Genomic DNA, 23007 nt, shown 5'->3' with positions numbered 1-23007 from the left:
CTCCGCCGTCCTAATGTATTCCATTTGCAGATTACTTCACTGAATCAATCAAGCCTGAACAGAGCCATTAGTCTGCCCTGCCTACCCTCCACTCCACCCCCACCCTTTTTTCTCCATTCCAAAGTGTGAGAAGCAGAAAGTAGGAGCAAAGAGGCAGTAATGGAACGTATCTTGAACATCTGACTGTGGCCAGAGCGGGTGCTGCTGGTGGCGTCCGTGTTCAGACGTCAGGGTTTCAACCGAAGCTCGACAAAAAGCTAAACCTTGTCAACTTCAACACTTTCACATTCGTCGTGTTGCAACCACAAACTGCAAAAAAACGTCTTATTTGGATTTTGCGCTTCACATGTCTAGTTATAGTTACCAAAAAAAACTGTACACCCTGTTTTGGCATTTGTTTTTTTTTTGTTTTGTTTTTTTTTGTGTAGCACACTTTTACGTTTCATTCACACCAGCTCCGTTTAATTGAACTTTAGTTGTGTTCGGTGAGGTGCATTCGAATTCACCTCACCTCACCGAACAAAACTGAAATGAAATGAACTACTGTTGAAATGAACTCTGGTGTGGTTTGAATGCATATGTGAATGCCAAGTGCACCAGAAAGCTCTCCAAATTCAGGAAGAGGACTAAAGCGCAAGGCATTCTGGGTAGATACAACCAAAACAGCCACCGCTAGCGGAAGAAATGGCTCATGGTCTTTTACCAACTTCTAAAATCTAACGCCACTCCATTTTTGTTTACATTTTGTGAAGAAGGAAGTTGGACTCGGCCTCTTCGTCAAAGCTTTTTGTGTCGTTTTCTTTAGTGGTTCTTGGTGCAGCGCCCCCACGGGCAAGGAGGGGAACAGGCTGCTCAAAGGGTTTCTTTGGTTTAGGTGCAGTGTGAAAGTGAACAGGAAATGGAACAAATGATGCCATTTTGGTCCCCAATCAAACTGAGCCTACTGGACCAGAAGCTGTGAAAACAACCTTACATTCAACCCCTTTACTCTGATACCACCAAACAAAATGTAGGAGAAACAAGTGCCTTCAGAGTCCAGCATGTTACAGAATCATGGCTTGGAGATACTTTCTCTGGCAGGGACACGGAAGATGATGGATCAAATCTGATGCAGCTCCAGCCATTTTGAAAAGGCTGTTAGACACACACTGAAGTGAAGATTTCTACCAAGTACAGATGCAGGGGTCTTAATACAAGACCCCACTTTCAAACTGAGCAAGAAACAAAAATCAAATAAAATCTCAACAACAAACACATTAAGGTTTGTGGTTATTGAAAAAAAAAATGAAAAAGTTGTAGACGGGAATCCTTCAGTGAGGCTCTGTGTACATTAAAGCCTGAGCTCACTCCCTTCATTGTAGACACATGCCTTATTAGGGGAGGGGAAAAAAACCTGGCTGCATCTCAAGTGCTACCATGGTTACTGTGATCCATGTGGTTGACACATTAGAGCCCCCGCACCCCCCACCCCCTGTCTGTCTGTCTCTGTGAGGCCTCCCTGCGTGCCTGGCAGGGTCACGGTGCAGTCAGCGACTACAAAAGAAGAAGCCTGTCATTGTTACAGGAAACGCAGAAGCACCAAAGCGGCGCTGCTGCTCCTCCTCCTCTTCCATCACCGTCATCGTCATCATCATCATCATCACCATCACTGCCTGCACTTTAATTACACACACAGCCGCTGGTCCTCTTATGCTCAGGAGGTCTGAGACTATCAGTGGACAAACATGAGACACCAAAACATTCAGCATCCCTCACGTTTCTGTTTATTTTCTGACTGGCTTTTCCTGCTCAGGGTCAGCTTTTGAAATCAGAGACGGGTCACTGGAAGAGTCGCCTCTTCTTCTCTGGTAAGCACAACGTCAAATGAGACTCCACGCTCCAGCAGGGGAAAGTGCTGACGTGACACATTGTCATCAGAGCGCGATCAGAGTGGAGCCCGTTTGGTCCTGAAGCAACTCTGTGACTCTGGTGTCAAACATCAGTAGGGACAAAATCCAGAGTCCGGATGGGAAAAGTGGACCTGTATGCGCCTTGGCCAGCTGACCTGCTGACGCACAAAGGCCTCGCAAGTCCACCGAGGGATCGGCGGAGGAGGGAGGCAGCTCTAACCCAACCCAACACCCCCCCCACCATCAACACCATAGCTCAAGGTTTGCAGGATTGAGCACAACCATAAGGGGGCACTCCCACCCTACTACTATGAGGGAAAGAAACTGAGGAAGGAGGCAAGGCAGTCCCCCTGCCTAGAACAGCAGCAGCAGCCATTACAGACGTTCACACAGGATGTAGAGGGACTCCTGGGCCCATCAGGGGTCTCAAACCACGACTGAAATGATGTCAAACATGACGACCGGTGGGTTAGTGCTTAGGAGGAGGACGACACCCACCAGGAACCAGGAATGTATAAAAGCAGAAACTGAATTCAGTGTCTGTACTGTGCTTAGATTCCTACCTGGGAGAGAAAAACTGAAGGATATGAAGTATGACTTTTAATCAATGAGGAGGGAGTTTTTTTTTAAGGCTTCTCATTTGCTTAATTGAGCTTCTCTGTGTGGGGGAGAAAAAAAAGTGGGGAAACACTTCAGCAGAGATGCTGAAGAAGAGGAGGGTAGAGGGGGCAATGGCTGTGAATAATGAGAAGATGGTGTATATGTTTGTGTGTTGTGGTGGGGACCTTTTGTGGAGATGACAATAGCAGCAAGGAGTCCCAGGGCAGCGCACAGATGCCCTGAGTGAGGCAGGCAGCTGCCCAGCCTGAGGTGAAGGCTGCTGGGATACGGAGGACCATGCAGAGGAGGAGGAGGACGGTGGTCTGTAGGGAGGCTCCAGACCCCTAGAGCCAGATTGACTGCTCTCCTGGACCGACAGGGCCCCTCCCCTCTTACTCTAACGCAAACAACCCGATGTGAAAGTGGGAGCTATACCGAAGCACATGACTGTTAGTGAACTAACTAGGAAGAGGGAAGATTTTTCTATGTATACAACATGAGCGAGGGTTAGAGTAGGGTTAGGAGATAAGGGTTAAGATATTAGGGGTAGGATACTAGACGTAGGATATTAGGGATAGGAATGTGTAAGCTATTAGGGTTAAGATATTAAGGATAGGGGTAGCAGGAGTTGATTTCATCATGAAGCTGCTTTCATCCATCCAGCCTCAGCAGCTTTTTTTTTCCAGCTCACACAGGAGAAAGCAGAGGACAGACAGTGCTGCAGTCAGCCACAGTCTTTGTGCTGCAAAACTAGCTCAGCCCAGCAGAAATGGAGGCAGAGGGGAGGGGCATGTGAGTGTGTGTGTGTGTGTGTGAGAGAGAGAGAGAGCGCGAGAGAGTGAATGGAGAGAGCTAAACGAAAAGAGTGTGTTCTGGGTGTGTGGAGTATCTTGCAGAGAGCGAAGCGCGGTTTTCTGCAGCCGAGAAACAGTCCGAAACGCCGCACTCCCGTCAGCAGATTGAATTTCCTCAAGCACGTTAATTAAAAATCATACAGAGGAAAGAAGAGAGAGGGCAAGGAGGTGGAGGGGGGAGAAACAGAAAGAGAGAGAAGAGGAGGGAGCAAGAGGCGCCCTGGAACCTGAATGAGACACGTCCACACAGGAAGCCAGGGCCCCAGAATAGCAACAGGAAGCTGGCCCCGGACTCTGAATTCTGTCAGCGTCAGAGGCTTCGCAAAGCAGGGCTGTGCTGCACGGCGTTATGAAAGCTGATTTACTGAGAGAGGAGAGGGAAAGAGAGAGAGGAGGGAGGGGAGGAGGCGGCCGGCAGAGGGCACGGGCGAGGAAAAGAGAAAATGAGAATTTAGACTGAAAGAGGAATGAGGGAGAGAAGGGATATAGGTGTGTTAAACGTGGAGAGAAAGAGAAATGCAGGAAAAATAAGATGATGGTAATGTAGGGAAAGCTACAGAGGGGGCAGGGGCTGGAAGGAAAAGGGACACGAGGAGGAAGAAAAAAAAAAAAAAAAAAAAATCAAAGTGGGCCGGGCCTTGTCGGGCTGATTGCTCCAGAGCTATGTCGCAAAAACAAGCTTAGCTGCCGCAGGAGAGCCGAACTGGGCTGGGCTGAGCGGGGAGCGCAGGATGGAGAAAGGGGTTGGGGGTGGGGGGTTTAAAAGTGTAACAGGAAAAATAGAAGATCATTTAGTTTCACATCAGGAGGCTTGGTACATAAAATTAAAGGTCATTAAGGCAGGGGGAGCTGCTGCTGGGAAGTAGGTGGTCTATTGCAACTGCACAGAATAACAGCGTTTCTCTGGGGGGGCAAATGGTAAATGATCCAGTCAGAAAATTAAAGGGAACAATCTGCATTAACCCAACATGCGTTTTGTCTTTAACGTATCAAAATAAAAATGAAGCAAAAGCTGAACCTGCTTTTTCCCCCCCTAATGTTCACTAGAAACTCAATTATACAAATACTGTAGGAAAGTTTGGATCATATTTATGCTTACAGGAGAATTATACAAGTTATTAACCGCCAGCAAGCATCAACACTTTTGTTTTCTAGTCCAGCAACTGAGTGAGTCTTTATTCAGATCCACAATCAAAGTCTTATTTCCTATGCTCCTGAATGCACCGTTAAGCAACCGCTAACAACAAGACCAGGCTGGATGGAAACTATTATAATGAAAAGGACAAACTCAATATGTAATGAAACTTTGAGATGCAACAACAAATTGTCTGGTTAGGAAATCCAATAATCATTTTTTATTCTTTGGAAAGTGAATGCACCATGCTTGGTGCACCCTGCTCACAGTAACCTTAGAAATGTTTGAGATGCAAATGTACCTGGAGAAAAACACTTGGCATCGTCTCCTTCAGGGAACTTTTTAACCTTGGTTACTCTGAGCTCAGCTTTATCAGATTATCATAAACTCAATAATCCCAACTTCTTCATTGCTAAACTTCAACAGTTCAAGTTGATCACAACACTTTTTGTTGCAGACGTTGTTGAAGAGGAAACAACAGGCTCAAGAAGCTTTTTAAAGGAAACTATATTTTCTACTAAAGAATGTTGGCTTTTCATTCAGGCTTGTATTTGCAGAAAATTCACTTATTTATAGATTTTTTTGTGACGCGCGTCTAAAATACTTGGGGAAAAAAATTCAGCTTGGGAGGCTGAAATACTTAAGTGCAATGCTACTTGACATAATATTAGTTAGCCTTTGTAAAGCCAACAATCCAGGAATAGCACTTATTTACCTTGGTGTTGATTGGCTGGACTCTAACGAGTAGAGGAAGACAGTAGCCGTGTTTCCATTACAAATGAGTGCAAATCTGTCTATATTCTACTAATGCTGGAAAAAAAATAACACTATTTCACAATTGTGGTGTTTCCATTAAATATTTTATTATTATTTATTTTACGTTGGCTGTTCTATTCCTAATTACACTGACTGAACAAATTAAAGTTGTGTTGTTTTTACATATTTGACCAAGCTTGTGAATCTACTGGTGGATTTGCTGTGTTGGTGCAGAGATAGAAAATACATTTATAATTCAGTTAGTTGTATGTTTAAAAAATAGAAGAAAGAAAATGTTTTAAGTGAACTCAGATGACTTTCTGTATCGGACCGACTGATACTAAACCTCATATCTGTGTTGGTATCGAAAGTGAAAAAAGTAGATTGTTGCATCCCTAACAGAGACCAGAGATCAGATACAATGCACTGAAATCTAAATACTGCGTCTTCATTACTGATTGTTTGGTGATCACATGTTCCCCAAATGGCTAACTGCTAGAAATACTAAAAATAAAACAGTTTTCTTTGTGAGAAAGTTGAGTGTCAGAGCTCTAACTACACTCACAGGCATTATCAGACGGCCTTATTACTGTAACTGTGTTTGATTCTGATGAAATCATGCAAAAATGTCAGCTTCAAAGTTGGTGAAGGGAGAAAACTGGATGCATGACAGATGCAGCACAACTACAAATGTAGGAAGTCAACTGGCGATATCTCAGCTAAATGAGGTGTTCATCCATCATTAGTCAGACAGAAGTGTAAAATCTACATACAAACACTAAACTTAAAAGTTAAAAACCTGTCACGATGAAGCTCAGGTCTTAGTTTTTGAGGCCAGAGTAATCCCGAGAAACGAGGGATAGGACATGGGAAGACCGAAAAAGCAACTTTGGCCTGAGAGTGTGACCAGCATGTGACCTTCCTCTCAAATCTGAAGCACTTTCAGGCATGTCAGAAGAGCAGAGCACTACAAGAGGAGGGCGGTGCTGCCTGGGATTAGCCCCTCAGGGTGCACAAAAGACCAGAGAGACGACAAGAAGGAAATTTTGTAGGGGGGTGAGTGGTGGAGCAGAGAGGGAAGGAGTGAAAAGAAGTTAATGGTGGTCTGGTAGTTAGTTCCCTTCCTATAGGCTGACAACAAACGGAAGTGTCACATCCAGAGAGTAGAAAAGCCCGACGGTGACGACAAAAGGCTGCTCTGCTTTCCATCTGCTCCGGGTCTGCCTTCCAAAACAACTCACACCCCTTAAACATTTACACAGTTTGCTCCAGACACAGACTTCAATGGATCTTAATGAAACACATCTGAAATAATATCAAAGTAGCAGCTGCTCCAGAGTTTGAGTTGAACAACAATTACTCAGAATTCAAGTCAAATTCAAAAATACTTATATATACAAGTATTTTATATATATATGAAAATTTTTCATCCAAATAAGTTTAAAACTCATTGCAGATGGTGACGCTGTCTCTGACTGAAGACCTGCGGCATGCTGACAGCTCAGTTTTCAGACAGTAGAAACAATATTCCACAGTAACATGTCTGGGATGATACAAAGCCAGCACTGCTAATCAACCTCATCTGTTTTCACCACTCTTCTTAAAACCTCTGTCTGGATGTTTTTTTCAGAAAATCGGGCAGCATTGCCCGTTATGACAGATGGTTTGAACTTCTCCCCCCCCTCTCTGCTCTTTGGTCCTTCTCTTCATTCAGCCTCCCTTTCAGCTGCTCGGGGTTTTGGGGGCATAGGTAAAGTCTTACTTTACCTTTTTATGCTTGCAGCTGTGCTATAACACTGCCATTTGGCTAACTGATAAAAGATTTCTGTGAGGTAAGACTGCAAATTATTTTAATTATTGATTAATCTATCAATTATTCTAATGATTAATATATTGTTCTGATGATTAATCTATTTTTCTGGCAATTAATCAGGTAAAAAATTGGCAGATTCTGCAGATTTTTTATTGATTTAATTAGAAATAAAATAAAATGTGCAAATTAACAAATCATTCTATTCCTTTCCAAATTAGAAAGTAAACATTTTATAGTCTAAAATACAACAACAGTGTTCCTTTAGTGTCGGGTCATTTGTGCAAAGGATACCTCTGCAGCTAAATAAATACTTCTGACATCAACATGTGAATAGCTCGGCTCTTTCTGCTTGACTTAACATCAACACAGTGTAGGATTGATCTGCTGATTATCTGTTGGATTAACAGATTAATTTGGATTTCAAAAGGTGCTTGAGATCTTTTTTAAACAGTATTTGAACCAGGTGAAGGTAAAGCTAGGCCACTTGAGGAGCTCTGGGTAGCACATATTTACAAAGGTTTTTTTATATATGTACATATATCTTTAATGCAAAATGTGTAAATTTTTTGCTTAATTACTGCTCTGGCACTGTTGTCCTTTCAGCAATTAGCCTTTTTTTAAAGACTGTATACCCTAGTTAATAATTAATCAAATTAGCTAACGGTTATTCCAATAATTGATTAATCGCGATTAATCAAGTCAGCCCTGTTTAGAGGAGAATAATAAAAAAAACACCAAGAAGTGATTTCTCACATGAATACAGAGTTCAGTTTTAGAAGGCTTGCTATTCCTGACAGCTAAATGATCCACACTGACAAAACAGCAGATCCCTCCTCACTGTATTTCTCAAGAAAAACGAAAAACATCAATGTTGTTTTTCTTCTTTGGCTCATGATTCCATTTAACCCCCAATTCTCCTGCTTCCACTTTTCTATTGACAACAGACTGTACTGAATTTCATTCAGAAGCGTCTGAGTTAAGGGGACTGAACAAAGACATAAGCCACATATTTCAAATTTTTTATTTGTAAATCGTGTGTATGTAGTTTTTTGTTGGGTTTTTTTTGCCACCTGATTGAAGGTTGCAATGTTGTGTTACTTTGTGTTGGTCCATCACATGGACTCCAAACAGATTTCACTGTAAGTTCTTTGGTTGTGACATTACAAAAAGTGTGAAAAAGTTCAAGGTTTTCTTATCAGTCTCTGTAAAGTTATGAAATATTATTCAGGAAAAGAAAGAAAAGCCATTTCTACGTTCATAACAAAGCTTCCAGAGAATATTTGTTGAAAACACGGCTGATTGCGCTGAAAGCTCCCACCGGACCTGCAGGAGACATTAACCAACTGTTTTCACAAGCTGTGCAGCACTCCTTGTGAAGAGCAAAACCCTTCATGAGGAAAACTGGTGGAGAGCCCTTTTAATCAGCAACTAGGGTTATTCATTACAGACTAAGTCAATAATGTGACTCATTCAAGAGGACAAAAATGTCCTTTTTTTCCCCCCCCTCACAGCACTGTATTCACTTTCTTTCCTAGAAACAGTGTAAACGTTTGTAGGTCACAAGAAGATCTGAAAACCACGAGGACTTCTACCATCTAGCCACGTTGCTTTGGGTCCAGGCTTCGTTACGTGTTGCTCTATGTTAGCTTAATGCATTGTAGTGACTTTAAAAAAAAAACGTAAAAAGATTTTAGTTCACAAAACAGCAGCTCTGTGTGGGGAACAGTTGCACTGTACATGTGTCCCAGTACCAAACCAGGAACCAGTTCAGCCTGTTCAGCTAGTTCCACGACTGCTGCCTGTTCTTTGTTGTTGTTTTTTTTACTTCCTCCCCCTCAGCTCCTCTGTCAGACTCTCAGTTTGTTTTCCTAACCTGCAACTTCTAGAAAAAAAACAAACTCTTCCACAGCCTATGTGATGCTAGCTTTCTCTGCTAGCCGACTAGCCTGGACGAGGCTATGGAGAAGCTAAATGCTACTTACCCCAGTTAGCTGCTTTAAGCAACATTCTGAAACTTGTCCATGCCTTGGTGGATATTTGTCCTTCAATATTATGATCATAAACAGGAAAAAAAGAAAAAAGAATTTGACTTAATATTTTAACGTGGTTCTAATTTATAGATCACCAGACTTCCTGAAGGTCAAAGTTTCCATTTCTTTAACTGTCTCAGTGGAAGCTTCTAATGAACGTAGAAGTCAGGTAATAAAGAATAAAGCAAAGATGTGAAATAGGATCCTAGACAAAATGCTGTCGACCATCAACTATATTCTAAGTAGCGTTTCAGCAACAAACAAAGTAGCAGTTTCTCATTCAAACAGAGCAATCTTAGGAGCATTATATTGATTCAACTAGATAAAACATCTGCTTAGAAACAAAGTAAAATACCTACTATAAAGCTATAACTTTTAGACATTGTTTTAGAAGTGGTTTACTCTGGTTTATGGTTACCATCTCAAGGGATTCAATGTAAAAGGCAGACACACGCTGGTTCCTTTAAAATGACAGGAACCTGAAAGATTTTAAAGGTTAGGACCATTTACAGCTCTGGAAAAACACAAGAGCCCACTGAACTGAACTCCATTGAAAAACTCCTGGTTATTCCACCAAATATTGATTTCGGAACTCTTCCTGAGGTAAAACATTAGTATTGTTGTTTCTAAGTGAATATGAACTTGTTTTCTTTGCATTATTTGAATTCTGAAAGCTCTGCATCTTTTTGGTTATTTTGACCGTTTCTTATTTTCTGCAAATAAATACAAAATTTTGGCTTGGAATTTTGGAGACACGTTGTCAGTAGTTCATATAATAAAAGAACAATGTTCATCTTACTCAAACATATATCTATAAAAAGTAAAATCAGAGAAACTGATCATTTTAAGTGCTCTCTTCATTTTTTTTCTAGCGCTCAAGACACGCTGCATGTCATCATTTACATCCGGAAATTTCGTGCATTCGCACAAAAAGATGATTCTTGTACATGCCTTAGCCGCGCTGCTGTCATTGAACAATCAAGTTAAAATGAAACTTGGATATATAGGTGTTATCCAGAGTATCGCTCCACAGCAAATGGAAAATAACGCAAAAAAAAATGTGAAAAAATAATCTAAACAATCTAAAACCACTCATATTAGTGTTTTCTCTCACTCCCGGCGTTGGCTACGCTACACACTCAGGCTCTTTGGTAATGTCACTGTGTTCAACTCAATGGTTGCTAATGAATAATCTGAATGAAACTTTATTTTTTTCGTTTTAGATAAACATTTTCTTTACTATTTTCAAATATATGTTTCAGTTCAATGAACCATCTATCCTTCAGAAATATTAGCAGTTTTCACATTCTTGACAGCGTTCCTGAATCAGCTGAATGCAGGTGCAGCAGTTATCCCAGGTGAACATGAACTGAAAACACCTGTAGGAATCACCCCAGCTGGTTTTTTTGCTTGTTTTTTTTAAAACCAAGGCTGTCGGGGGTCTGTTCCCAGGCACTCTGCTGTAATCTGCACCCAAATGTGTGCGCTCCGCAGGGATGGATGGGAGGAGGAGAGGAAAAAGGATTGGTTTACGTCTTCCTTAGGAAGATTAATGCCTCTCTCAGCCAATCACACGGCACTAATAGGGAATCCCTGAGAAGTCAGGAGGGTGGGGTGGGGGGGAACATAGGAAAGCTAAATAAAAATAGCACTAGCCCAATGAGCTTGGCCCACAGAGAGATGTATAAATAAATAAGAGAAATAAATAAAAGAGAAGGGAAACACATCCTGAGGGCATCCCCTAATGGCGTAGACAGCTCTGCCTCCCTCCCTCCGTCTCCAACATCTCCGACTCCGACCAATCATTCACACTATTTAAAGTTATTTGCCTGCAGTCCCTCAACCCCCCCACCCCCCAACCCCCTCTTTCCTTCCTCGCTCACTTTCATTCTCTCGCATTAATGATCTCATTTCTCACTCTCCTTCCCCGAGGCCCAGAATGAGGTTAGCGCCACAGTCTGACCTATAAACACTGCCATGGTAACTGCAGCCTGTTCCAGTGAGGGAGGGAGGGAGGGAGGGAAGGCTAGGGGCTTCTCTCACCTTTACCTCAGCCAGAGGGCCATTGCTAAACGCTTTCTCTTTACTTTGGGTTCGCGCTCCGAGTATTTTGTCCCTGGAAGTCGAGCGAAAACCTGCGTGCTTGTCTTCACGTCAATCACCTCTCGGCGAGAGCGCTCTCTGTTCTGTGTTTTGATCCAAACCAAATCTGGTACCTCAGAGTTAATTCTAGAAAGATCCGCCGGCTCTGCTGCCACCTCCAGAGATGTCTGCTCCAACAGCACTGTGAGGATTGGTACGCATCGAGCCATTTCTTTGACATTTTGACACAAAAACGTCTGAGTAGTGGCTCGAGCCGGGGCTGGTGGTCCGACCAGAAAGACTTGGAGAAAGCATCTTTGGAGGAAGACCCGCCCCCCGCCCACCGAGAGGAATAGTGTTGTTCAAATCAAAGTCAAAGTCAAAATAAAGCATTCAAATCTTTGATTTTAAAACCACCTCACTCCTGGCTGGAAATGATCAACTATGTCAACTAGGGATTCACCGATCCACTTTTTTCACATCTGAACATGTAAAATCAACAACTTTAATTTGTTCAGTATAACAGCCAATGAAAACAAATAATAAAGAAACTGAAACTGACAAAAAATAATAGATTGACTACCTGGGTCAAATATGCAAAAGTAAACCACCACAAACCTTCTTTCAAATGGTTAAGAAAGTGCAATTAGGAATTCTAAATGTAATGTAAAATAAATAAAGAATGACGTCAAACAGAGCACAAAGTATAGAATTAGACTGAATAGATCTGCCCTCATGGACTGGGAACATTGTCATTTCTTTTACAATATCAATCCGATACAAGTATCGGATCGGTGGATCTCTAATGTCAACGCATTAAACAACTAACGTCAACAAACATGGTTTACTGATGCATATTGACGACAGATTAACTACTAAAATGCAACAGACTGGGATGACTTTCAGTTGGATCTAAAAAGGGAACAGTGTTGTCTACATATCTCTTTCCGTTCAGGAAACTGAGATATAGCAATTCCAACTATTAACGTAAATTCACTCATATTTTGCACCAACTTGCAATTTTCATAAAATTTCCGGAATAGGATTTTGCTCATATCAAAGGTTGCCATTTCATGAAGGTATTTGAAAATGCTGCTTACACTTTAAATATCCACCATGTTAAAATACTTTTTTGAAGGAAAGTTATGTGGAGCAATTTCAACGTTTCCCTCTCATGACAAGAGTAATAGTGTAAAAAAGAAAAAAAAAGAAATCACAAGTTTGGCTGCCAGTTTTTTATAAAAGGTGCCACAAAATTAGCCATTTCACAATCACAAAAAAATATGACATCCTAGAATGACTGATATCTGCTGTTCCTTCAGGCTGAAACACAGAGAAAACTAAACTTCTAACAAAATAAGCAACCCATCATCAACTAAAGCTGTGTGCTGCTCAAGAAAACGTCTAGCTGGGTAACAATGGGAGAAAAAAAAACAGCCCCACTGATTCACCACCAGCGCTCGGGTCACAGCTTATTTCAGGTTATTACTCCAATCAAGTCATTTTTAAATCACTGTCATAACTAAACTCTGATGAAACTCAACCCGCTGTTCGTCTACTATCTGTGTCAGCTGGAACCCCAAGCGAGATGTGAAGCAGCAATTTGCAACTAAATTCCTAAAAAATCACAGCTTGCCAAACAGTTCTAGGTAGAGCGCATTTTATTGCACAAACAGATTTGAGTTTTGGTAAAGGTGCAGAAACACATCGTTCAAAGCAAAGTGTAAATAAGGAACCTTATTCCAGTAAATGTAGTTTGCACACAATTAACAAGTCAAACAATCAAAGAATATGCTAGTGCTGGTCCAGCGCTTCAAAACCCACAAAAGCTAGAGAGTGGGGGGCTCACCGGTAGACTGGACGGCCGGCCCTGCATGCTGTCTTCCTGACCACTCTTGTTGGGCTGGTTAGAAGGAGGAGCACTGGACTGGGAGCTGAAGGAATCCTGGGAAAGCTCCTGGTTAGAGAAACAGGAAGCAGATGAGCCGTTAGTGATAAGTAGTAGTTTTTAAAGGGACGGTATTGTGGGTTTTCCAGGCACATAGTGTCATCTATAGAACAATGAAGTAACTGTGTTAACTTTAAACAAGAATTTATCCATATAAAATGTATTTATAGTTTAACGCCTTGAAATTGGGTCTCTGTCACTTTAAGAAACTCCTGCTCTTTACACTTTACCAGCATTGCACTGAGAAGTAGCTCCTATAATGAGCTCAGCAGATGTGCAGTTGTATCAGGTGTTTGCTAATTGCTGCCACTAGTCTGAAGGAGCTGAGCGGGGGGGTTGTGAGGGAGGGCTGCTCTGTGAGGTGGAAGCTTGGAAACGGCAGCTCAGAGAAGGAGCTTCATCCTTGAAGGCGGGGCTAGGTCCAACCAGCCATTTTTTACAGCTTTTAACCTCTATAGGAGATTAAAAGATTTCTCAAAAATGCATAAAAGAATCAAAGCAACACTCCAGGTTTGTATTTGACATGATGTAAAACACAAAAAAGTTGATTTTACATAATACTGCCCCTATAAACATTCTAAAGAGCAAAGCTATACTCTCATGTCCTGAAGGTGAAGGTCGTACCTGTGGAGGAGGCGGGAACCTCTGATATGGAGACTGTTGCTGTTGCTGCTGTGGTTGTTGCTGCTGTTGCTGTGGAGGTTGCTGCAGCGGGGGTGTCTGGGAGTAAGGTGACTGCTGGCTCTGCTGGCCATGACCTGGGGGCTGCTGGGCTTGGGGTGGAGGACCTCCTGGTTGCTGAGGTGGTCCTTGCTGCTGAGGCGGGGTCTGCTGCTGGGGTGCCTGCCCTGGTCCGGTGGCTTGTTGGTAACCGGGTTGGCCCTGAGGCCCCTGCTGACTCTGGGGACTGGGACCCTGTTGCTGCTGCTGCTGTTGAGTCTGCTGCTGCTGCTGCTGCTGCTGAGGAGAGACGTACGGCGGCTGTCCTGAATGGGACTGTGGGGGCTGGCTGTAGGAAGGCTGTCCTGCAGCAGGTCCATGGGGCCCTTGGGATTGTTGGTATGGGGGCCCAGACTGGGTGTGTTGGCCCGGTGGTTGCGAAGGGTGACCCTGCTGAGAGTAGGGAGCAGTAGAGCTGCCCTGGGTCTGACCAGAGTATGGAGGCTGCTGCTGGCCAGGGTGGGGCTGTGGGCCATGCTGGCTGTAGTAGCCCTGGTTCTGCTGGCTGTAACCTCCTGGACCCTGCTGTCCATACGCAGACATCTAGACAGGAAACAGTTCAGGTCTGGTTAGGCTCAATAAGTGTTTAAATACAAACTTCTAACTATTCAAACCATTTCAATATAAGATTGAAAATAAGGCGTTTAGGAGTGTACTCATTATCTAGGTTACGGGGGGGGGCGTTTATCGTATCGGATAGCATTAATCATATCGGATAGCATTTACCGCGATTTCTCAGTATGATAAGAATTCAGCTCTATCGTTGTTAGGCCTGTCACAATGACAAATGTTTTATGACTATAAATTGTGCCAATAACTATTGGATAAACACTAATATTGTTGTTTTGAGACCGTTTTCAACTGATATTGGCATAATAGTGCAACTTCGCTCTCTCATAGACCAATGAGTTTTAATTTTGTAAAGAACACTTAATGAAACTGGAAGATGTTTTAATAATATCCATAAACACAACAAAAATAAACAAATAAATACATAAAACAAACAAAAAATAAAACAAAGCCCCACTACAACTAAAACCATAAATGAAATGGGTTATGATATTTCTGCAAACAAAATTTGCCAAATTTGCAAAATTACTATTCAAAAAATAGTAATCATCATAATGGAAATGATCAAGCTCATTTTAAATTATGTTGGTGGATTATTTCGCCTGTAACAAAATATTAGAAGTGAAATAATGTGCAAGTGAAACTAGAATCTGTTAATCAATATTATGGAATTATTGACTTAAAACAAGCTACTATGTTTTGCTGAAAAGTTACTTTTAAGTAATTTTATGTTATTTCAAGTGTACTAAGATATTTGCACTACAAACTAGACCAAAATTAATTGGTGAGATTTTATGTTTTTCTCATTTTAAAGTTTATCTTTCATGTATCTTGTAGTTAACTAGCTAAAATTCATTTCAGGAGGTCAAAGCTTTTGAAATCAGGGCATCTCTAAATGTTAAAACCTAGGAGATTTTCAAGGCTGTTCTATACTATATCCAGATGTGCGATAAAACCAATGTATTAAAACAGAATTTCTGCTAAAATAAGACTAGTAATAGAACAGAAGTCATGCTAAACCAAAATGTATGCTAAATCAAAGTTTTTTCTAAAAAGGAATTTATACCTCAAGCACGTTTATGGTAAACTGTGCTTGAGGTATAAAGCACAGTTATGCTAGAACTTCAGTTTTAGCATAACTTCCAATGTGGGAACAAGACGCATGAAATTCTGTTTAAGCATAAATTCAGATTCAGCATAAATTTCTTTGTTAGCAAAAATTGTTTGCGCATACCTTTGGTTTTAGCACAAGTTCTGTTTTAGCATAAATTTTGATTTAGAAAAAAATTATATTTTAGCTTACCGTATTTTCCGCACTATAAGGCGCACCTAAAAATCTTCAATTTCCTCAAAAGCCGACAGTGCGCCTTATAATCCGGTGCACCTTATAGTGCGGAAAATACGGTAAATTCAGTTTTAGCATAAGTTCTGTTTTAGCTAATTTAACTGACATTGTGACTTTTTTCCATTGTTGTGGAATTTTGCATTTTGTTTACCCTTCTGGGCCACCGTACATGAAAAGCATGAGTTTGTAGCCAGATGACAGGTTGCAGCAAAGCAATCTAGTTGTACAGAGTAAGGCGCTCCACATTACAGCATTGTTTCATTATAACAATGATTCTTCAGACTTTGATAGTCAGAAGCTGTTTATATGGCAGAGTGTAGAGTAAGCAACTCACAGAGGTGAGAATTGTCGAAGTATTTTAAGTGTGGCGTTTTAAATTAGTGCCAGGAAAATAAAAAACGCACATGGACTTCATCTCTTCCAACTATAAAATGAACCTTTTTATATTCTGCATTTTCATTTCATTACGCTCAAAAAGCACGCAAGGAGAAAACTCTGACCTTGTGAGGAAACACTTGCATATAAAAAAAACGGAGAGAGAGAGAGAGAAAAAGAGGCTTGCCTGCTTTGTGAGACGGATGAGGGATGGTGGAACTAAACTACTCAAGGATTCAAAGAAAATAGAAGATGGTAATAAAGAATTTGCAGCGCGTTAAATCAACATCAAGTGGCTGTATTGTATCACACCGACAGAGGCAGGGAGGCCGTTTTCTTCTCCGCAGGGCACTTATCGAGTTCATGGTCAGACACCAGCCAGGCCAGTATGAGATAATCACGGCGCACAATGGGCACGAGACCACCGGCGGAGGACGTAGAAGAAAAGCCTTCGCTCGGCGGGATTCCCTGCGTGCGTTTCTCTGTTCAGACGGCTGTCTGGCTGGGAAGAGTTCAACAAGGGTCTGTTTCCTGGCTATGTGGCAGTAGCAAGTGCAAACTGGATGTTTACAGTGTTCAATTGGATGAAGGTGCTGCCCCACTGTGCCTGGCAGCACAGCTGGAATGTTCTCCATTTTTTTTCTTTTTGTTTTTTGTTTGTTTGTTTGTTTGTTTCATGCGTGAAAATAGAGTTGACTGTAGAAAAAAAAAACTGATTGCTTCCTGAATTTTCAGGTGTTTTCTGGTCACTTTTGGGTTGGTCTTTACACACATCATATATAGGTTATAAAAAAAATGCTAGAGTGGTAAATTAGATCTCAAATTTATTATCATCTCGATATCAATATCGCAAGAAAAGAAAAATAAATAAATAAAAATTTGCAGGCATTGCAATAAACACTGCCTAGTTATTGAAGCTCAATACCATCAAGACATTTATGCTGGCAATATCTTTGGTGAGTCTTGTTGTTTATTGAGGCATAAAAATGTTTTAGAAGCTGGACAACATGTTGTGTTTGTTTGCATTGACTTTAATGTATTACAAGTTATATTATTATATTTGGTATTCCCCCAAACAAATGTGTGCAGAGTTGACTCCCAGGATTTGTGGGGCTTATGGACAAGAGTCCCCCACGAAAAGATAGCATCACTCTTAAAAACACTTGTAGCTACTTATTTTAATAGTTCAAACACCAAATATACACTAATATGCATTAATGCTCACAGTGGAGACTGCATTAGTTGGTAACACATAACTTAATATCTACAGTTTTTCTTAGCTCAACTTTAGGGGCTTCAGCCAATCAGAGCCAAGGAAAATAAATGGGGTTCCTGGATTGGCTGCTTTAAAAAAACTTTCTCAAGTAACATTGCTCCTTAGTATTCCAGCTTTCTGAGCTGAACTTCCCTTTAGAATTTATTAGATATACTCTATGAAATTATCCATGGATCCTCCAACTTTCTACTAGTTATTTGGAGTTGTGTTCCACAAAAACTGTGCAAATCCACAAATACATTTTATGCAAGTGGTTTTCATGAAATAGCAACCACTGTCAGCAGGACAGGATTAAACTCTCAAACAGTATTCTGACAGTCTAATCTCAAGTTCAGCAAACTACGACCGTTAAATGACCTCTAATGCCTTCTTTTTTTGGAGATAAAAGTTTACAGCAACTTTTTTAACATCATCTTGCCTAATCTCTGGTTCCAAAAGTGGTCCGGGAACATTACGAGCATCATTTAATCTTCCTCATTAAGTTCCAAACAAACAACCCACACAGTTCGTAGGAATTCTTGCGACAACCCCAAACACTGCACCGGAACAAATCAAATAAATTAATATTGAATTTGGAGAAAATTGGGTTCTATATAATTGAATATATATTTGGAGAAGTTTGTCTTGTAAAATGCTTTGAGATGACATTTAAAATGTGCATGTATCGTATATAGAAATTTAACAGATATTTGCGCCGTTTCAAAAGGATGGTTTTGGTGCAATACTGACCTGCTGCCCATACTGCATACCACCCATGGTGCCCGGTGTGCGGCTCTGCATCCCCATTGGGTACCTCTGGGGACCCGGAGGTCCGTAGCTCTGGGCTGGGTAGGAGCCTGCCTGTTGGGGTCCTGGACCAGAAGAAGGGCCCTGCTGATGCTGGGAGTAGGGGTTAGGCCCTCCGTACGGCTGGCTTCGCATCTTCCCTACCTGGTCCATCGGGCTGGGAGGCTGGAAGACACATGAAGAAAACATGTTAGTATGATGTTAGAGTGTAAAGAAAAACTCGGGGTTGTTGGTGTTTACAGTCACCATCAGTCTTTACAGCACCTGCTGTCACTATCAGTCTTTACAGCGTCTGCTGTCACTATCAGACTTTACAGCGTCTGCTGTCACTATCTGTCTTTACAACGTCTGCTGTCACTATCAGACTTTACAACGTCTGCTGTCACTATCAGACTTTACGTCTGCTGTCACTATCAGACTTTACAGCGTCTGCTGTCACTATCAGACTTTACAGCGTCTGCTGTCACTATCAGACTTTACAGCGTCTGCTGTCACTATCAGACTTTACAGTGTCTGCTGTCACTATCAGACTTTACTGTGTCTCCTGTCACTATCAGACTTTACAGTGTCTGCTGTCACTATCAGACTTTACTGTGTCTCCTGTCATTATTAGTCTTTACAGTGTCTGCTGTCACTATCAGACTTTACAGCATCTGCTGTCACTATCAGACTTTACAGCGTCTGCTGTCACTATCAGACTTTACAGTGTCTGCTGTCACTATCAGACTTTACTGTGTCTGCTGTCACTATCAGACTTTACAGTGTCTGCTGTCACTATCAGACTTTACAGTGTCTGCTGTCACTATCAGACTTTACAGTGTCTGCTGTCACTATCAGACTTTACAGTGTCTGCTGTCACTATCAGACTTTACTGTGTCTCCTGTCACTATTAGTCTTTACAGTGTCTGCTGTCACTATCAGACTTTACAGCATCTGCTGTCACTGTCAATTTACTGTGTCTCCTGTCACTATCAGTCTTTACAGCGTCTGCTGTCACTATCACTTTACAGCGTCTGCTGTCACTGAGTCTTTACAGCGTCTGCTGTCACAATCAGACTTTACAGCGTCTACTGTCACTATCAGACTTTACAGCGTCTGCTGTCACTATCAGTCTTTACAGCGTCTGCTGTCACTATCAGACTTTACAGCGTCTGCTGTCACTATCAGACTTTACAGCGTCTGCTGTCACTATCAGACTTTACAGCGTCTGCTGTCACTATCAGACTTTACAGCGTCTGCTGTCACTATCAGACTTTACAGCGTCTGCTGTCACTATCAGACTTTACAGCGTCTGCTGTCACTATCAGACTTTACAGCGTCTGCTGTCACTATCAGACTTTACAGCGTCTGCTGTCACTATCAGTCTTTACAGCGCCTGCTGTCACTGAGTCTTTACAGTGTCTGCTGTCACTATCAGACTTTACAACGTCTACTGCCACTATCAGACTTTACAGTGTCTGTCGTCACTGTCAGTCTTTACAGCATCTACTGTCTTAGATTTTACTGCGTCTACTGTCACTATCAGACTTTGCAGTATCTTCCAACACTTTAATCTTTACAGTACACTCTGTATAGACTCTGTAAAGTATACTGTAAAGTATCAGACTTAAGAGAATCTACCATCAGTATCAGAATTTAAAGTGTCTCATGTCTCTATCAAATTTTGCAACATATACTGTCACTATTTGACAGTCACCATCAGACGTTACAGTCATATCGACAAGCATTGATACAACAGACCCTGAAAACAAGGTTTTAAAGCCTACTTCTGGAACCATTTTGATTTCACATTCTTAAACTCCTCATTGACAAATACAGGCAATGGCATGACAAGCAAGTGTCTTGTGAGGATCATCTCATAAACCCGTCACAGTATAATCAAACAAAAATAGAACAAAATGCCGAAGGGGAAGAAAAAAAAAAAGAAAAAAAAAAACACAAGTGGATTTACTTTCCCAGTAGAAAGGGGGAAAAAAACTGGCTAAGAATGAATGAACCAGCCCACTACATCCGCCAGGAGCATTTTTCCTGCCCAGGAGATCATTGTGCCAGTGGGTGGATACTGTTACAGCAGACACGTTGGGGAGAGTTTCTGTGAAAATATTGTTAGAGAAGTGGAAGTTGTCTGCGGCGTCTGGAGTCAGGCCCGCCGACTCTCAGCTGGAGCCGGGTCGGGTTGGAGTGCCGCGAGGTTTCGGCAGCCAGCGTGACTGAGCTGGATGATGCAACCTCTCATCTGTAAACAGCTGGAGCAAAGGACCATAAAATGTGTGTACATTTGAGGGACTTTAAAGAAAAGCCTAAAAACAACACAACAAAAAAAACACAACCCCACCTCCTCCAGTAGACACAAAAGTACTAAAGACCCTTGATGTTCTCGTGAAAATGAACCAGGAATCTGAAATCTAATGTCAGCTCATCACATCCCTGGCAGCCCCTACATGTTTCCATCAAACCCACCGCAGAACCATCTGAAGCTACGAGCCACAAAGGGAGGCTTTGAAGTAGCGACACCTCCCGGCCCGCTGACCTCGGGTAGCAGACACAAAGCTTTCATTGCTTCCCACGGTTATTAATCTGTGAGTGTTTTTTCCCCCTCCTCCTCCTCTTCTTTCCCCCCCCCAAAAAACCTCTTTGCCTCGGTTGAGGGAGACAACCGCTGTTGCTATTTATAGCTGGGGGGTATGTGGGGATGGGGTTGGGGGAAGAGAGGGCAGCCTGCCGAAAATGTAACAGGTCCCAGCTGCGCTGCTGTTTGAACCCGGGCCAGGCCCTGCTCTTCCTGGGCTTTCAGAAAGCAGCAGGCCTTGGCATCTTATGAATGACAGAGCAGCGATGAGAGTGGGGGAGTGGAGGGAGTTGGAAGGGTGGAGGGGATCGCAGCAGGAGAACCGTGTGTTGGGAAACACTCTAGGTGCTGGCATAAATCAACAAGCTGTAAGTGCGGTCAACCAACATTAACCAAGATAACGTATTCCACTCCACATTTTCCCTCTAGCCTCCCCTAGGCCACATTCTCCTGAGCTCCTCCAGGTTTAGGAGAATGCGTGTGTGCGCGTCCAGGAAAGAAGGCTTGGGGTGTGCGTATATGTGTTACTATGGTCCCTGGGGTCATTACGGACCACTCTGTGGGGGGGTAGAGGGGGGTAAAAGAGGGGAGGAAGAGGTAGCTGGCCCTGCTAGGAAATCACTGGTGACCTCTGTTGCACTTTTAACCCCAGTCTGGAAGGAAGGACACCATAACCCCCCACCCCACCCACCACCCCCATCTGACACCATGCCAAACAATACAGCAGCTCAGCTGAGCGCTGGAGACCAGAGTGCATTTCAGACAGGTGCACGTGTCCAACTGAGGCAACGATCGCCTCACACTCTAAAGCAACTTTTTTTCCCTTCTTAACTGAACAGAAACACACAATCAGTCTTTCGTAATGAGCTGCTTGGACAGAGCCTCCGGTGTCATTGGTAAAATGTGGCACAGAGGCACGGATCATCTGCGTAGCGTCCTCTGATGCCATGTGAAAAAACAGGCAGTGCGAGAACTAATTATAAAGGACAAACAATGGAAAAAAAGAAAATTGGGGAGAGGAAACAGAAAAAAAATCTATTTCTCATTCAGACAAAACCACCTGGAGATCACAGTGGCCGTATAATTTCCAAACACCCTCCCTAAATACAACTTGGGTCGATATTCTTCTGGCAGTGAGAATATTTTTACAGCAGCTTTATGTACCTGTCGCGGCGTTGAGGCTCAGCAGGAAGGAGTCAGACACACATCTATGGTCAGGGTTTCGAAGTTTGCATTTAAACAGGAAGGAATTGCAAATGTTATTCCCAAACACAAAATATGAGTTTAGTCCTGTGCAGCGGAAACTTCGAGGGTGTACAGCGGGAAGCATTCATCACTGCAACACATTTTGCTATGTGCAAAAACTACAAACCCAACTATACGTGAGACAAACACAGCGTAGCTGTAAGACATATCGGACAATGCTCATTCTGTCAAAATAATTCACCAATTTAAAAGTTTTTTTATATGACAAACCAGTGACAATGATGCCTGCAGCACAGCACAATGTCAAATTTGCACTGTTTGCAAATTTACAAACACGGAAAAACACAACACTGGGATTTGAACCAACAATCTACTTTCTGCAAGGCATTCACATATACTGTGCAGCCTCGAAACAGAGACACCGTTTTCCATTTTTTTAATAAAAATGAATCCGAATATGGTGAAGTGGACTTTGCCATTTGAATGTACGTGTGAAATGGAGGCTGCTATGGAATCAGGAAAATGAGTACAGCGCAGGGAATTCTGGGTAAACACAATCAAAATAAACGGGAGAGATAGAGCGCTCGCCGTGTTTCATCAAAGACATACAACCGCTAAAATCTGACGCCACTCCCATTTTTGTAAATGCAACAAATGTGGCAAAATTGGGTCCCCAATCGAACCAAGTCTACTGGACTGTCAGGTGAAAAGTCACACTGACACTTTTAGCCTCAGTGTGGCGCTACAGAGCGCTAATGGAAAAAACTATCTGACATTAAGACTTTCTGTCCCCAGTCCTCTCTCTCCTGAACACAATGCATACCTCACAACTAATGCTGCATACTTGTGCTTTTACATGTATTTGGATACATATGTATGCAAATATATATACAGGCATGTTGCAATAAGCAAATCAATTAATCGCATAATAAACTAAAACAAGCTCAATAATTTCCATGATTTATAGTTTTTTTCTTTTCTCTCTCTTGACCAAGAAATTGATGACCAAGTCTTCAGTCAGGCGCTTTGGTCTCATCTAGTTCTTTTTGAACT

At 42.2% G+C, this 23007-nt stretch overlaps 1 protein-coding gene across 2 annotated transcripts in view; it reads right to left on the bottom strand.

The window, feature by feature from the left end:
- Positions 1 to 23007, bottom strand: part of arid1ab (AT-rich interactive domain 1Ab) — a 67727-nt gene that overhangs the window by 20866 nt on the left and 23854 nt on the right. For both annotated transcript variants that reach the window (XM_008421335.3, XM_081612247.1), the window contains exons 2-4: positions 18123 to 18344; positions 13732 to 14370; positions 13009 to 13116 (exon numbers count right to left, since the gene is read on the bottom strand). In XM_008421335.3, coding sequence (XP_008419557.2) covers positions 13009 to 13116; positions 13732 to 14370; positions 18123 to 18344 — 969 coding nt within the window. The remainder of the gene's footprint in view (positions 1 to 13008; positions 13117 to 13731; positions 14371 to 18122; positions 18345 to 23007) is intronic.

Source organism: Poecilia reticulata, chromosome 11 (assembly GCF_904066995.2).
Source record: "Poecilia reticulata chromosome 11, P_reticulata-male-v2, whole genome shotgun sequence".
In the NCBI taxonomy this organism is placed as follows: domain Eukaryota; kingdom Metazoa; phylum Chordata; class Actinopteri; order Cyprinodontiformes; family Poeciliidae; genus Poecilia; species Poecilia reticulata.
This window is presented reverse-complemented; position numbering and strand designations above follow the sequence as displayed.